The sequence below is a fragment of the Myodes glareolus genome, chromosome 11 (assembly GCF_982192425.1).
Source record: "Myodes glareolus chromosome 11, mMyoGla1.1, whole genome shotgun sequence".
Classification (NCBI taxonomy): Eukaryota; Metazoa; Chordata; class Mammalia; order Rodentia; family Cricetidae; genus Myodes; species Myodes glareolus.
Window position 1 is genome coordinate 70,027,744 of NC_142036.1, and position 14,911 is coordinate 70,042,654.

A 14,911-nucleotide genomic window follows, 5' to 3' on the forward strand; every position below is an offset into this window, starting at 1 on the left:
TGCTTTGTTACTCACCTCTTTCCTTTTTGAACTGTGAGAAGAATGCAGGTGTTGGCTGTCAGTACCTGAAGAGGAGCCCTGTGACCCTCGGGGATGTGAAGTCGCACAGTAGGCTGACTGAGAATACCTTTGTTTGGCTATTTTGAAATCATTAGTCCTCCTGGTACCATTGTAGAAGTGTGGTTCAGACCAGACTCAAGCCTTGTCAACTCCGTTGACGATGTGTGTGAAGACTTAGATATTTCTATCCTTCACAGTGTCTGGTTTTGCTTCCATTTGCCTTGTCTACTTTCAGAATTGGGGCCAAGCTTTTTATATAAGTGTAAGCAATAGCGGTGCATCACCGTATTCTTATTTTCCTGGCTTTCTGAGACCAACTCTTTTTGCTTTGTTAGTATTGCCTGAAACGGAACAAACCTTCTGTCTGTTTTTTATCTTCTGAATAAAATCTTTTCAGATAGCTTCTTTGGGGGAGGCTGGAATAATTAATTACCCTCCCCCATCTTTCTCAATACATTTAATTTGAACTTTCTTAATGAAAACTCATTTCTCATAAATGCAGGGCTGGCCCATGTTGTGTGTGTCTGCTCTGTCCCCCTTTGAGCGATGTGTAAATAAGAGGCAATCTGGTGATGAGTTTTGCTTCTGTCGTGTGGAAGGGTGGAGAGGGAGGAGGGTTTGATGAATAGAGGCAACCAGAAAATGTACTTGATAATAACGTGGCCTTGATTGATGTTGCAATTCCTGAAAAATTATCATTGTGATATAATTATTTGTTTATGAACTGTGCCCTGAGACTCCCAAGTTTTAGATTATTCATGGCCCAGATAAAACTCCAAAGTCAATAATTCATCAAGGGCATAATGGTTTTGCTTCAGGGAGGTGGGGGGGGGGGTCGCATGGATATTGCATCCTGTTTCTGACACTTCCACTATAAATCTGAGCACCTTTGCAGTACGGGGAGTGTCCCCTCCTTACCTTCTGCCTTCTTTGTCTCCTTAGTTTTAATAGCCTATGCATATTATTTCTAAAAACCCAAATTTTTATTTTTTCAGGGAAATTCTTCCAATACAGTCAATTTCTTTTATTTGGTGACTTCAAATAGCAAAAAAGCGGATGCAGTAAGTGACTGCATTTCCCCAGAAAAGACAAAAACTGGAAAGTCAATTCTAATTCTGGGAGGAACAAACAGCTGGCAAATATATTTTGGCTAGTCTTGATTTTGGCCAATAAAAAGGATTACGGAACCTCCCACATGTTCTGGAAAATGAAGGGTTAGAGCTCATAATTCTGTTTTAACTTTGCATAGAATTTACGCAAACGTGCCAAGAGCATTGGCATTTCCACCGGTTCTGGGGCCTTAGTGGGGTTGTTGAGGTACTTTCTCTAACCAGTCCCTCTTCTCTTGCCTCAGTTTACCTACAAGGGAGCAGCCCACTGCAAGCGCTTTTTATGGGTGCACTCCGTACCTACACCCAGACTTGCACATGTTTCTGGTTTCTACCATCTGTGTATGTAAGTGCCGTGAAAACGGAGCAGTCTTTCCCAAGACCGACTTTTTTCCAAGAATGACTTTCCCATTCTCAGTCACCCAGGTCCCTTCAGTTGTCACCATAGCACAGACCAAAAAGAAGGGAGACTGGCTGTAACCAACTCTGTAAGAGGACCTAGGTGTTCTGGTGGAGTGGAGGTTTGATAAGATGATAACTTGATATAGTGGCTAACAAATGAATGCAAGCACGAGAGCTAGAGTCCCCAATAAAAAGATGGACTAGGATCTCTATGGCCTGCAGACCCTGCTCGACCCTGCTCGACCCTGCTCGACCCTGCTCGCATCTACGGCTGCGTGATATGGCCAGTGACACATCGGGATATGGGCGCTGATGAACAGGCTTGTTCCCGTCCAGAAAAAAAGGTTTCTTCTTTTTCTCTTAGATTTTATTTTATTTACATTTTTGGGGGGAGGTTACAAGGGCAGAGGGCTGATATGAAGGGATGGGGAAATGAATGGGGCCAAGATGCATGATGTGAAAGACACAAAGAATAAATAGAAAGTTAAAAAAAAAGTTGAAGTTACCCAGCACCACTACACGCGATCTCCTTTACATACATACACACACACACACAGTGTGTGTGTAGTTGTACATGTGTGTTTACAGTGTGTGTAGTTGGGTGTTGTAGCTGTAATTAGTACAGATGAGGTTATAATGAAGTAGACAAGGTTCTTAATCTAATGAGATTGGTAAATCTAATGAGATCTGTAAAGAGCAGAGGAATTCCCGAGTGAATAAGGTCCCAAGTGACTGGGCTGTTGCCATGGGCTTGGCCATATCAAGGACCCAGGGATGGCAAAGCCTTCCTTGAGGGGTCTGAATGTGAGTGTCGACAGTGTGTGCGGAAGATGTCCACCATAGCTTTTTCTCCCGAGAGATCTGAGGACTGCTCTTCTCCAGAGACTAACTCTACTGAGACTCGCAGAAACCCCGCCCCCCTTGATGCAGCTCTACACCGGAGACCGCGCCTCCTTGTTTATCTGTCATTACCCCACTTCCTGGTGCAACTGTACACAATAACCCCACCCCTCTGCTTAGCTGTATATAATAAATAGGCTGCACTTTTGGGGTGCTACGGTTCTCTCGCTAAGAACCCAGATCACCTCGTCCCAGCTTTCTGTGTGTCCACGTGTCTGTCTATGGAGCTGCACTGAGTGTGGCGGTTGTCCTTAGACGAGAAAGGTATAACAGGAGAACTCTATGTGGAGACACGAGGGCACAGAGGAGATGGGGGTTAAGGTGGTGTGTGTATCAACGAAGAACTGTTGAGGATTGCTGGTAAGGCCAGAAGCTAAGAGAGAAGCACGGAACCTGTTCTGTTTCAGGTCTTCTTTGCTGCCACCCTGGCATCTGGCCTCTAAGAGTCACGAAAGCCACCCAGGCTGTGGCAATCAAGTGGTTCTAGGAAACCTATACAAGGGAGTTGATGAAATCTGGTATATTGAGACGCCTGTGGCTGGAGTGGGCAAGAATTCAGCCACAGTTCCATAGGGGAACTAGCCCTCAGCCTACAGCTCTACTGAAAACTTGACATCTGCCTTTGCATCTCTGAAAGCTAGACAGATGGAAGAGCGTTTAAACTTAGTCAGTTTGACAGCCGGAGGAATTTCAGCTCTAACCTTTTAGGGTAACTCTTCAACAGTGAGCTAGAAAGACGCTGAGCATTAGAATTCTACAATGGAGATCCCTCTCCATTCTTAGCCGTCCCTGGTCTGTTGTATAGGCCTGTGTTCATCTAGGAGGCTTTGAAAACAAGCTTTCTTTAGAGTTTAGTATCTGTTTTGTAGCTGGCCACAGGATACAGAGTCACGCTGTACCAAATCAGGAACTGCTTCGATCTACCACTCTCTGTCTACATAGATGTTGGATACAGAGAGGACAACATTGTAGGCAGGGGGCCACTCTGTGTGAGCCATGATGTAGGAATGGGTGAACACATTGCTTTACCCATTTTGAACTTCCTCTCTTGATACAGACTCAAGTTGTCCTGTCAAACATGGATATTTTCAGTAGACTCTCTGCCCCTTGATGATGGGTCATGCCATGTCTTCTTGTCTCCTATAGCCACCGTTCAGCTGGTCTTCACAGGGTCAACAGCGTTTGAAAATCATAGTCCTGGGCACTCTTGGAGGCCATGAAGTTGAACAGACAATGGTTCATGTCCATGGGGAATTTTTCAGGTCGGTCTTTCTTTTCTTTCTTTCGAATGATTTCCTAGGAGACCCAAGGGAACAGAAGGTGGCTGTGGTGTCCTGTTGCCTTACTGTAGCAGAAAGGTTTGCTGTTCCTGTCGTTTGTGGGCTCTGGGAATTGTGCTCCCTGACACATTTGTGTTTTTCACTGACATAAGGTGCCAGCAAAGCTGTTCCTTCCTGTCTGTCCTTGTCTTCCAAGACCTTTACTCTTCCTATGGTTTGGAATCTGTAGAAGAGCATTGGCTTGAACAGACCGTCTTCTGTGCTCGTTATTATACATTATCACCTTCCCTCAATGCTGGGCACAGGCCAGATTGCTTCCTTGTTAGCTTATTAAACATTCTCAATGTAAATAGACTCTGTCTAGGAGTAGGGGAAAAGGGGTAAGAATTACCGTCCACGAGGACTAAACCCAGCTTCTTCAAGCTCAACCAAGTGAATTTCTTCCATTTTGGCTTTTTGTTTACTGTGTGTAAACTTTTCTTTTTTCTTTTTATTGCTGAATGAATTTTGTCATTATCAGCTGGAAGACCTGAGGCAGTACAGGGAACTGGTGTCTGCCCTCTATCTCCCCGCTGCCGCCAATCTGCCCATCAACTATAAATTAGAGTGCTGACAAACTCATATGCTACCGGTCTGGCAGAGTACAGCCTCTCCACTTGTGCAGAGCTGGGGGCTCTGACTGGGCTGCCAGCCCTGGGGCTGGGGAAGTGGCAGAGTGTTTGGATGGACAGAAATATGATCCTAGAGTTCACTCACTTCTATGGCTGGGAAGTTATTCCATTAGTGACCCAACATTGATGGGTACGTATATGAGATAGGGAACTTGATGCTGAGGATAAGAATCTAGAATTTCTGCCACTTTTCCTGCAGAAGTGCTGGAGACTGGGAGAATCTGAACTCATCTACTATGTCTGGCTTGTCCACATTAACCGTCAGTGCTACCACTTCTGGATCACAGGGCTGAATGTTCAGAGATAGACTGCCATGGTTGGCCACCAGCATCATCCTCTGTGACTTATACAACTGTCCCTGTGTCTGGAGGAGACCCTGGCCTATGTGGAGTCCTGAAAGCAATCCCTGGGAGGCAGCACCACCAGTTCCCACCCGAGTACATTGGGTGGTTCATTCCTCATTCACCAGTCATTCATTTAAGATTGAGTTTCTACTCCTGTTTACTTTCTCAGTCCAACTATATATGGACTTAGCTGACTTCTAGGAACAAAGGAGAAGAAAGGAGCTGGGCAAAGCCAGTTATGTGTTTCTTTCTCTAAGTATTTCTGGATAAGGGCCCACACAGGGAAAGACAGAGAAACCTAGAGCCGTACAACCCCAACTACACTGCCATATCCACATCCCCATTAACAGCTACCGGCAATGTGACAAATGCCATCCAAGACTTAAAACTAGGAAGGTGATAGTTGCTATCGTCTGTAGTTTTTGTGCAAATGTTTGTCTCCTTTGCCAGTTCAATCTAGTTGTCTCCTTTTTCTGCAGCGTGTAGAGTTACCTACCGACCCACCTCATCCTTACCTTTGAGGTAACAGCTGGCACCTTAGAAAATCCTTCATATAACCTGCTTTGAAACACAACAGGCCACATGTTGACTTCACCGTAACACAGCCCAACCGTGACTTCCTCAGCCTGTCCACAAAGTAGGTATCGAGGATAGAGAGAGGGCAGAAGCATGAAACAGTCAGTTATACATTATAGATTATAAGAAATGAAAATATGGAGTGCATTTTCAATGATTAATGCATGAAAACTGTCACCACTTACTGCGCATTAACCAAGAAAAAAAATGCACTCTGCCCACAGCGGTTAATGTCGCAGGCCCATTGTTCGGTGTTGATAGCGTGCACAATAGATGCTCACTATGACAATGAGTTGGGGTAGCTGGGAATTCAGGATGGTTGCAAGTTCCGTGTAGTATTTGGATTAGCATCGTAATCTGTGCCTTGTCAGCCTCATTGGGAAACAAGCTACATGTATATTTTTCTTCAAAACTAGCAAAAATATGGATGCATTTTTTTTAAAAAGAAAAGCTTTTTCATTTTTTTTAAAGATAAAGAGTAATGACCAAGGTACCTGCTTAAACAAATACTACCAGCGCTCATTAGTTAGGATGGTTCCATGGAGAAGAAATGATGCCAGATAGTAACAAATCCAAGAGAAGTTTATTATGGGAATGGCACCTGCGGATGAAAAAATTAAGTTACATAAAGACAACCATGTATGTGACATGTATGAGAGTCTACAAAAGTATAAAAAGAACCCTGTTGTAAATGAAGTATGTACATTTCTGATTTGCAGCATTATCAATGGTCAATGAAAAAAAAATGTTTCAAAGTAAGCCAGGCACTCAGGAAGTTAAGTCCGGTTAGCTTCACACAAAACAAACGTAGCATAGCTGTCGCTTTGTAACGTTTTAATTATTTTTATATAGAGATTGTAGAGTTGGTAACACTGCTAAGGGCTTGGCGAACAGAAGATCCCTTTCCCCATTATTCAGCTACGTGGCACCAGTCTCCTCATAAAAGTTTTCATATATTTGTACAAGAAATAGTTAAAAACACAGACACAGTCTTCACAGGTAATGAAGTGTTTTTTTTTTCATTTTGTAATTTTAAACACTATGGATTTCGACAGCAGCTGTGATTATCTGTTAGTTTAAATCACCAGAAATCATTTTGACACAACACAGAAACATTTATAAAAGAAAAAAAAACCCAGCTGTCTAGCTGTACTTTGTAGCTGATAGGTGCATTCCCTTGATTGTTCGATAGCTAGAGTACGGCTTCCAAAACTAATCTTTAAATTTCTCCATCGGCTTTTTTTTCATCTTCTAAACTGACTTAAGTCCTTCAAGGGAGCTCAGTGCTAAGATCTGTGGCATTTAACTTCCGTCTGTTCTTGTTCCACCACGGCTTGGGCCCAACTCACGGGCTCAAAAGTTCTACAGGAATCCACTCAGCACGGTGGTAATGCAAAGGACAGCTGAGCTACTATATTAGCATTGCACGAATAAACAAATATATATGACAGTTCTATAGCCCATTAACCCCTCCCATTTTGTTAAAAAAAATGTTGGTTGGCCTTTGAAATCATTTTCTGTCTCACTGGTAATTGCCTTATGTCCTGCTCCGTCAGCCAACTTGAAAGGAAACCAAAGGAAAGCACCCACTGCTTAAAGGTAGAGCACAAAGGACTCTGGGAATGTTAACACTGAGGCTGTATGGCATCGATGTATTTACTGTATCTGAGCATTATTCTTCAGTGCTGCGCGTAGCGCTCCACTTCAGGAGCGTCACTCCCAGAATTCCACTGTGGGAAAAATGGCTCCATTAACCTTGAGCTAGTTAAGAGTCTCTTTTTTTTCTTTTTTCTTTTTTTTAATCTCTGAGAATGAAATAGATTAGGGGTACCCGAGAAGGGAAGCAGAGGAGAGAAAGGGGAGAGCAGCGGGAAAGACAGGGACAGCAGGGGGACTATACAACAGCGAAGGGAAGCAGGAAGCACGGACAGTAGACGCTGTATAGTGAGAGCACAGGGAAGGCCACCACGAGAAACCACTAACCCCCAAGAGTCACCGATTCACTAGGACTGCAGGAATGGGACGGAGCCACTCCACTAGAGACAGAGCACAGAGAAGACAGCGGACGAAACGACTACATCAGCTTAGCATATACTGCATATAGGAACACACACCGAAACTGCAATGGGACCCACAGCCAAGGACACTACACGTTGCACACATTACAGTTCTCACATCTGGTATCAGATGCCTTAACACACAGCTGCCAAAAAAGACGTGGGAGAAGAATCTATACTGGACAGTCATTTGGAGTGTTTGACACCACACTGATTTCTGGCAACAAAGACAAAATAGGCTATTTTTTTCTTTTTTTTTCTTTTTTTCATTGAATGTGCAGTTTTCAGTTGCAGTTATCTGTCTGAAGCTCATTAACCAATTCTTTAGTTTTAAAAAATGTGTTGGCTTCAACTCAGAAATAAGAACCAAAGGGAAATAAATTCCATCAAATTAGCCCCCCAAAACAACTTTTTTTTTTCCTTAGCAAGAAATGACCATAAGAAATCCCAAACCAAAACCATGTTAAATATTTCTCCTTTTCCTTCTTTCACTCTGACGTGTTACTGAAGTTGCAAACCAGTCTCAGTTAGACTGAGCAAGGATAGGGAAAAGCTCAACAGAAGGCAATATGTACTTAAACTGCTCCTCAGATCAGTCCGAGTTGACCAAAAGCCCCCTTGTAATAGAGCTTTACTGACCCATTAAATTGAAAGTGAGGCTGTTTGTTAGTTGGGAGGTAAATTTAAGTCCTGCAGCAAATGTTAATGAGGGCTTTGTCTTAGCTAACCAAGGAGACTGTAGCAACGGGCTCCAGACCAGGACAGGACACAGTTTCTTTTCCAAAACCCAGCCCGGGAGCTGCATTTTGTATGAAGACATTACAGATTAATAAATGATAGCACCATGGTTTTAGAAATTAAGTTAATGTTTCAGTAATTACCACTTAGTCCAACTTTTTTTTTTTTAAAAACATTCTAGTCACAGGCCAGAAATTAAGTTTAAGAACCCAAATTATTTTTATGTGCAAGTAAGAAAATCTTAAAATCTTAATCATAAAAAGAATTAAATTCTGCATAAAATTCTAAAATACTATTTCCCTATTTTCAAAGGAATTAGGGACAGGGAAACCGAAAAACACCCACCCCATTTCATTTGACTTAGTCAAACAGGGCACAATCATTTACGCTTGTCTCTTTCCATCTTGATCATATCAAGATCTTTAGGAAGAAAACCCAATGGTTGTCACTTGAGAAATCTCTTGACCACAAGACTGAGTATTCTATGGCAGAGGCATATACACATAAAGACATCTTAATAAAGATGCAAAGGAAAGCCAAACAACCCAACACACATCTTAGAAGACAAAATGGCAGGCAACCGGTCATCTGACCCTCTGAAGGCAAAAAATAAACATGTCTTTACAAGAAAGAATAAGTCCAATGAAAGAAAGAGAGGGGTGGAAGGGGGCCGCCGTGTTGCAAGAAGACGCTGACCTGCTCGAATTCAAAGTGCTAGAATGAAAGGTCTAAATAAAAACACCGACGATGCCTCGGAGTGGGCCCCCGCTCAATCCTCCTTGCGCTCCAGAGTCTGTGCCGCGTGGATGCCGTTGCTGTAGACTGGGAAGGGTAGCGTAGAGAAGAGTCCCTCAGCCGTGGTGAACACATTGCCACCGGGCATCTGTGTGAGGCTGGCTGCGCTCACGGCGCCGCCAAATGGTCCTGACATGTTGAGCCGGTGCACGTGGTGGTAGAGCATCTCCATGGGCGTCTTGGGGTCGAGGCCGAAGCCGGGGCTGTTAACGTCCACGAAGTTAACAGCATGCGCGTTGGGTAGCAGGTTGCCCTGCATGGCCAGGGTCACCTCAGCAGGTGCGTAACGGATGGTGCCCGTGGTGTAGACCCTCTGTGCGGCCGTGCTGGTGGCCGCCAGGGTCCCTGTCACCCGGTGTACGAGAGGAAGCACAACGTTGCCTGCTTGCAACCTCTGCAGGGCCTCCAGGTCCCCAGTGTACAGCAAGGAGTTGGACGCACCAGGGCCACCTCCGCCAGCCCCCGCCCCGCCCCCGGGGTGCTTTTCCCGCGGGGATGCCGAGAGTGGGGGCGACAGCGGGTCGGAGGCCACTGGGGCCGTGCTGCTGAACTGAGTCTTGCGGCCAGCCCCGCCATCGGCGCCCGGTGGGGTGAGGACCGAGTCGGGGATGGCCACGTGCAGGGCTCCCACGCTGCTGCTGCCACCACCACTGCCACCCTGGCCCTGAGGGGACGGGAAGTGCTCCGAGTTGGGGGGTTTGGTCATGCTGTACGGGGACTCATTCCTGGAGATCTCCCGGTTGGGCGGGTAGTTCCAGATGCTGCTGTCGTTGTCGAAGTTGATGGGTTCGGCGATCTCTGTCTTGATCTTGAGCACCGAGGCGCTGTGCGGCGATGACAGCAGCCGCGGTGGCTCCACCAGGCCGGCGTCCAGGCCTGGGCTGGACGCGCTGGACAGGCGCCGGCGACTGGCGCTGCCACCCTTCTGCCTTTTCCGCCGCCTCTTGCGTTTCTGGTGCTTGCTGGACGCCTGCGCGCCCGCCTCGCCCGCGCTGTCCGAGTCCTTGGCGCTGTCCGACGTGAGCGACTCGCAGGGCTGCAGCCGCAGGTCTGCCTCGCTCTCCACGTAGCGCTCCACCTTGATCTGCATGGGGCCCAGCGCGCCGAAGCCATCCTCGGCTGCCTTGGGGTGCTCAAAGTCCGAATGCTCGAAGCTGTCGTCGCTGTCGCGGCTGTCCGGGTTGCTGGAGCTGTGGCCGTCGTCGTTGCAGTTCATGTCGTTGTCACACGCGCTGCCTGACTTCTTGCGGTCAGGTTCTGGATCTTCGCTGTTCTCGGACTGATTGCCCTTCTCGTCGGACTTGGAGTTCTCATTGTCCTCTGCATGAGACCGGCAGGTGGCAGCGGGGGCAGGAGGGGGGGAGAGAAGACACTGTGTTAGCAGGGCAGCAGATTTTTAGCATCAGGCTTAGCGTGAGCCACAGCGCCCTCCCGCAAAATGAGAAAGCCTGGGCTTGAGGTTTAGCGGAAGGGGAGGGCCATAGGCCAGCAATACCCGCCCCTTCCGTAGGCCATCTGCACTCAAGGTCCCACACCTGGCGCTAATGCAGTCCCAGGCCCTGCCCTGTCCGTCCAGGTCAGATACTGCCTGTGAACAGATGATTGTTAGGCACAGTCAAGCGTGGGAACTCCTGTGGACACAGCCAGGAGTTGGATTAACCCGGAATATGGAATAGGGATATGCAAGACAAGACTCTGGAGCACCAGGTGACTGTTAGAGAGGTTTGTGCTTTCCACTGATGAGCATCTATTTATTCATTATCGAAAACCACACTCTATCTGTGCCCCCCCACGCTATCTTTCCCTATATTTTTGACTTGTCTTTTTATTTGTGTCTGTCTCTTTCGTTAACTATTAAGCTCATGATAGTAAGCGGTTTTCTTAACTACTCTATTAATAAGAGGCAGAGACAGGGGAGGGGGCGGCAATGACAAAACTTCAACACATTTTAAGGATCAGGAAAACAAACTCTACCATAGAAAGTGTGCCCCCACATCCCAAGCTGTGCCCAGAATACAGCCATTCCTCGTACAGCCCTGGGGTTTGGGTGCTCTAAGGGTGGTGGAAGGTTGATGGAGGGACCTACCTTCCTCACTGGAGGGAGAACAGATTTTCCGGCAGCCACAGCCTTGGGAGACTTGCGGGGGACGGGGGGGCGGGGAATATGTTGATATCTATGGCTTTATCACTTTTGTGGGTAGCAGACTAGGTTAGAACCTTGGGCGAATCCTGTGCCCACTCTGGCCTTCATTTCTGCTTTAGCATTTGTGCCGCTATAATGGGAATACTTTCTGGGCTCACCGTGTGTCTACAGAGGGGGACTGAAAATGGGAAGAAGACCAAACGTCCTATAGGTCCTGGACTCTTTCTTGCAGTCCATATCACTCAAGAAGTCTACGCCCTCAGATAGCCAGAAACAGGGGAGTATGGACTTGTTAAAATACTTCCAGAAATAAAAAGTAACAGTCGGGCAACCGAGGAAGTATTTTACTGTATTAGTATTGTAGTATGCTGAAAGTTGTTCACTGGGGCAAAGGTTCTGGAAAAGCATCTACCCCTTGCTTATGGATGGTATGGAGTAGTGAGCAAGACAGATAAAAATGCTTCAAGCCCATGAACTTATATCCTATTTTAGAGGTTCCGTCTCATCTTGGTGGGGACTGAACCTTGGTTACCCGTGGGGCTGGCAGAGGTATTCCTGTCACTTGCTTCTAGCTGTGGAGCCCTAGTCTGTAGTCCTTCTATAGGGATGGGAAGGCTAACATGAAGTGATTAATCTGTCCTGTATCTTTATGTAAATTATATCCACACATATATGCCACAACATACACATGCATATATACTTATACACAATATGGATATATACATTTGTGTGTTTTGAGATAATCAGTCAGGAATAACGTACTAGGTGGATCTGGCTCTTCAATCTGGCCAGTTGCTAGGCCTCTGACCATGGCCCTCTGGCTGCTACCCACCCCTTGTGTTTAGACCGGCAGGCCTTAGCTGTAGATCATGGAGAAGTAATACCTGTTATACCTGAGGTGTCTTTAGAGTCTGATTCAGAGTCGGATGTCTCGGAGGATTCTGAAGTCTTCTCTGGCAAGTGCGGGAGCTGTGCAATGTCCATGGGCGTGTCCTTGTACTCAGGATTGCTGTGGGAAGGAAGACATCGGGCATTCATCATCTCCCGAGTTCATTGCCCTAAGACTTCTGGAGTTGAGGAAGTTTAGAGGACTAACCAGGAAGTTATTTCTCTGCTCCTCCCGGGACTTCTCGCAGAAACTTGGATTGTGCGTGCCAGGGTACAGGTGCGCCCTGCCACAGTGATTGAATACCCCAAATGCCGCATGAAAGCCGTTAAAAAGCTTTTAAATAATCAGGTACCACTGGGGGCCAGAGAACCATGCGGCTTGATGCTCCTCCTGGCATAACACCTGGGGGCTGGGCCAATGAGAGGAAATCTCAGCGATTCATTCCCACACCACCTGGTGTGTCCTACCGTCTTCTGTGCTTCTAATGAGTTCATTGCCTCAGTACCCTTGCCTTGGCCCCTTGGTGCAATTTCTCAGCTGTTCGGATGGTTCCATTGCTATGGCGGGGGACGGGGATGGAGGCGGGGGCGGGGGCTGTGAGGGGGTGGGCTGGCGGCAGGCCCTCAGTGCCTAACGATCTGTCAGATGCACAGGTGCATCTTGGGATGCGAGGCTCCCGAACTGTCAGCACACCCATTACAATCACAGTTTCATCTGCTCATGCGGAGTACACCTGTGGCTTGTTAGCTGGGGCTCTGATTGCGGCGGGAGAGGCCCTAACAGAATGGAGCTAAACCCATGTACACAAATGTGCTTTATGCTTGTTCTGCTTTTAATTTGGAAATGAGCCTCTTCCGGAAGTGAAATGTTTGGTCAGTTTCAGTTAGCCGTCTTCTGGGAAAGCCGACCCCAGACGGCCACACTTATGATCAGTAGAGGCTTCTGACCATAACCTCAAGGCAGGAGGGAAGCATCTTGCCTCCAAATGGGAAATGCCTCGTCCGTCTTGGACACGGCTGGCCAAGGCGGTGACTGCAGATGATTGTGGGCTCATATGCTTCTGAATCCCGCATATTAAGAAGCCATATTTCCGACCACTCTAAAAACTGCAAACGTCCCTGGGAGGGTTAATTCGCTAAGATGGATTATCAGGCATTTACTCCTTAGTGTGAATTAGCTTTAACAGCACCAGGGGTTTTCTAGATAATCAGATGAGACTAATGGTGGGGAGGCAGACTTGGCACTTTGCAGTCTCTGAGTGTGGAATTCCAGTCAGTGCTGCCAGGGAAGGGGCAGAAGGCTGAGGGCGATATTCTGAATAGCGGAAGGCGAGCCTGGATAGGTCCCGGAAGTGGAGTATTGCGTAGGAAAGAATTATCCCTTTTGGCTAAGAAGGTGGGAAAGAAAAGCCAATTTAGGAGTTTTTCTTGTGCCACAGAATGATTTTCTTCCTAGATCGCCAGCCTCCAGGATGGCACCTATGGGTGGCTGGCTTGTGAACTGGCTTTGATCTCAGCCCACTGGCATCAGCTTCCTGTCGTCTTGGTGACATGGGGTCTCCATGATCATTGGTCTCCAGTTTCCTGACAGTTACTAGTGATCTCAGGTAGGTCTTTAGGTCATCTGTAAAAGACCTACCATGCATGAGACCAAGGCTCTGAAGCCTGAAGCCTGGTCTTTCCTGCCCAAGTTGCTTTCTTCCTATCTGTATGGAAGTTGGGGAGATAGAATACCAAGTGCTTATGGACTGGTACTCATCAACTCTAGGCTAGATTAATGGTGTTGAACCAGTGTCTTCTATTCCTTGCTACTTCTGCCATTGCAGGCAGAGTGGGAAGTCATGTGGCTAATGAGGGAGTCTAAAGTAAATAGTAACCAATAAATAAAATAACCAATCTTGTCAAGGAAATAAATAATAACAGGTAAACAAATCCCACAGAATTTGAATAACAAACATATAGATGACCTCAGAGCCCTTCAGTGCATTAACATGGTAGACAGACACTGTCTAGCCTTTGGGAATGTTTACCAGTGTTTAATCCCTCACAGCCACACCACCACTTTTGCCTAGCAAAAGAGCATCTGTGCATGGATCTTGTTCAATTTTCCGTTTCTCACAAGAACTTTTATGGTTTTCTGTGACTGTTTCATGGGATGACTTGAAAGGACCCCTTGATGTCAGACCCCGTGACAATATCACAGCCACAGGGGACAGTCCTCGTGATGATTATCAAGTTTTGCAGAAAGCCACCTCTCTCTCTCTCTCTCTCTCTCTCTCTCTCTCTCTCTCTCTCACACACACACACACACACACACACACACACACACACTTTTACCTTTAGAGAGAATTAGGTCAAAAAAGAAAAAAAGAAAAGTAGATAAATGAAAACTCTTGTAAGTGGGATCCATTAAGGCCCTCTCCAGAGCAATAATCATTAGTGTCTGATGGATATGCTGTGGGCAGCAAACACATTCATGCCTCCAGTCAAAGGCCAAAGTGTGGGAAACACTGAAGAGCCAGTGTGCCGATGAGCCATGCTGGCTAACATTTCATCTCCATTTGGCTGTCTCTAAGAAAAATGGGACTCAGACAGTCTTTGTCGAAATTACCAGGCAAAGGACATCAAGGTCCATTCATTAGCTCTACTGGAAGTTTTCCTACTCAGAGCACACATGGATCCTGCTTGGTGCCTGTAGGACAAGAGACCAAAGACTACTGATGGTGGTGGGTGGGAGCCACGCCAAACGTTGTGCTAGCTTTGTGACAGGATTGGTAGCGAACTTTCCAGAAAGCTTGTCCTCAAACTCAAAACCGTCCAGATTGTTGGAATCCCAAAGCAGAATAGACACAGGGAAAGAGAAAGAAAAGGTACCATACACCAGTGTCTAGGAAGCAGCTGAATTTAGACTACCATGGATACAAATTTTAAAAACATAAAACTTGTCT

General features: G+C 46.5%; 1 protein-coding gene across 3 annotated transcripts in view; it reads right to left on the reverse strand.

Moving 5' to 3' along the window:
- Positions 1 to 5,906: 5,906 nt before the first annotated feature.
- Npas3 (neuronal PAS domain protein 3) overlaps positions 5,907 to 14,911 on the reverse strand; it is an 826,580-nt gene continuing 817,575 nt past the window's right edge. For 2 of the 3 annotated variants that reach the window (XM_085697644.2, XM_085697643.2), the window contains exons 11-12: positions 11,960 to 12,084; positions 5,907 to 10,252 (exon numbers count right to left, since the gene is read on the reverse strand). In XM_085697644.2, coding sequence (XP_085553770.1) covers positions 8,907 to 10,252; positions 11,960 to 12,084 — 1,471 coding nt within the window. In that variant the 3' untranslated portion in view covers positions 5,907 to 8,906. The remainder of the gene's footprint in view (positions 10,253 to 11,959; positions 12,085 to 14,911) is intronic. The other variant, XM_085697646.2, reaches the window with a different exon arrangement.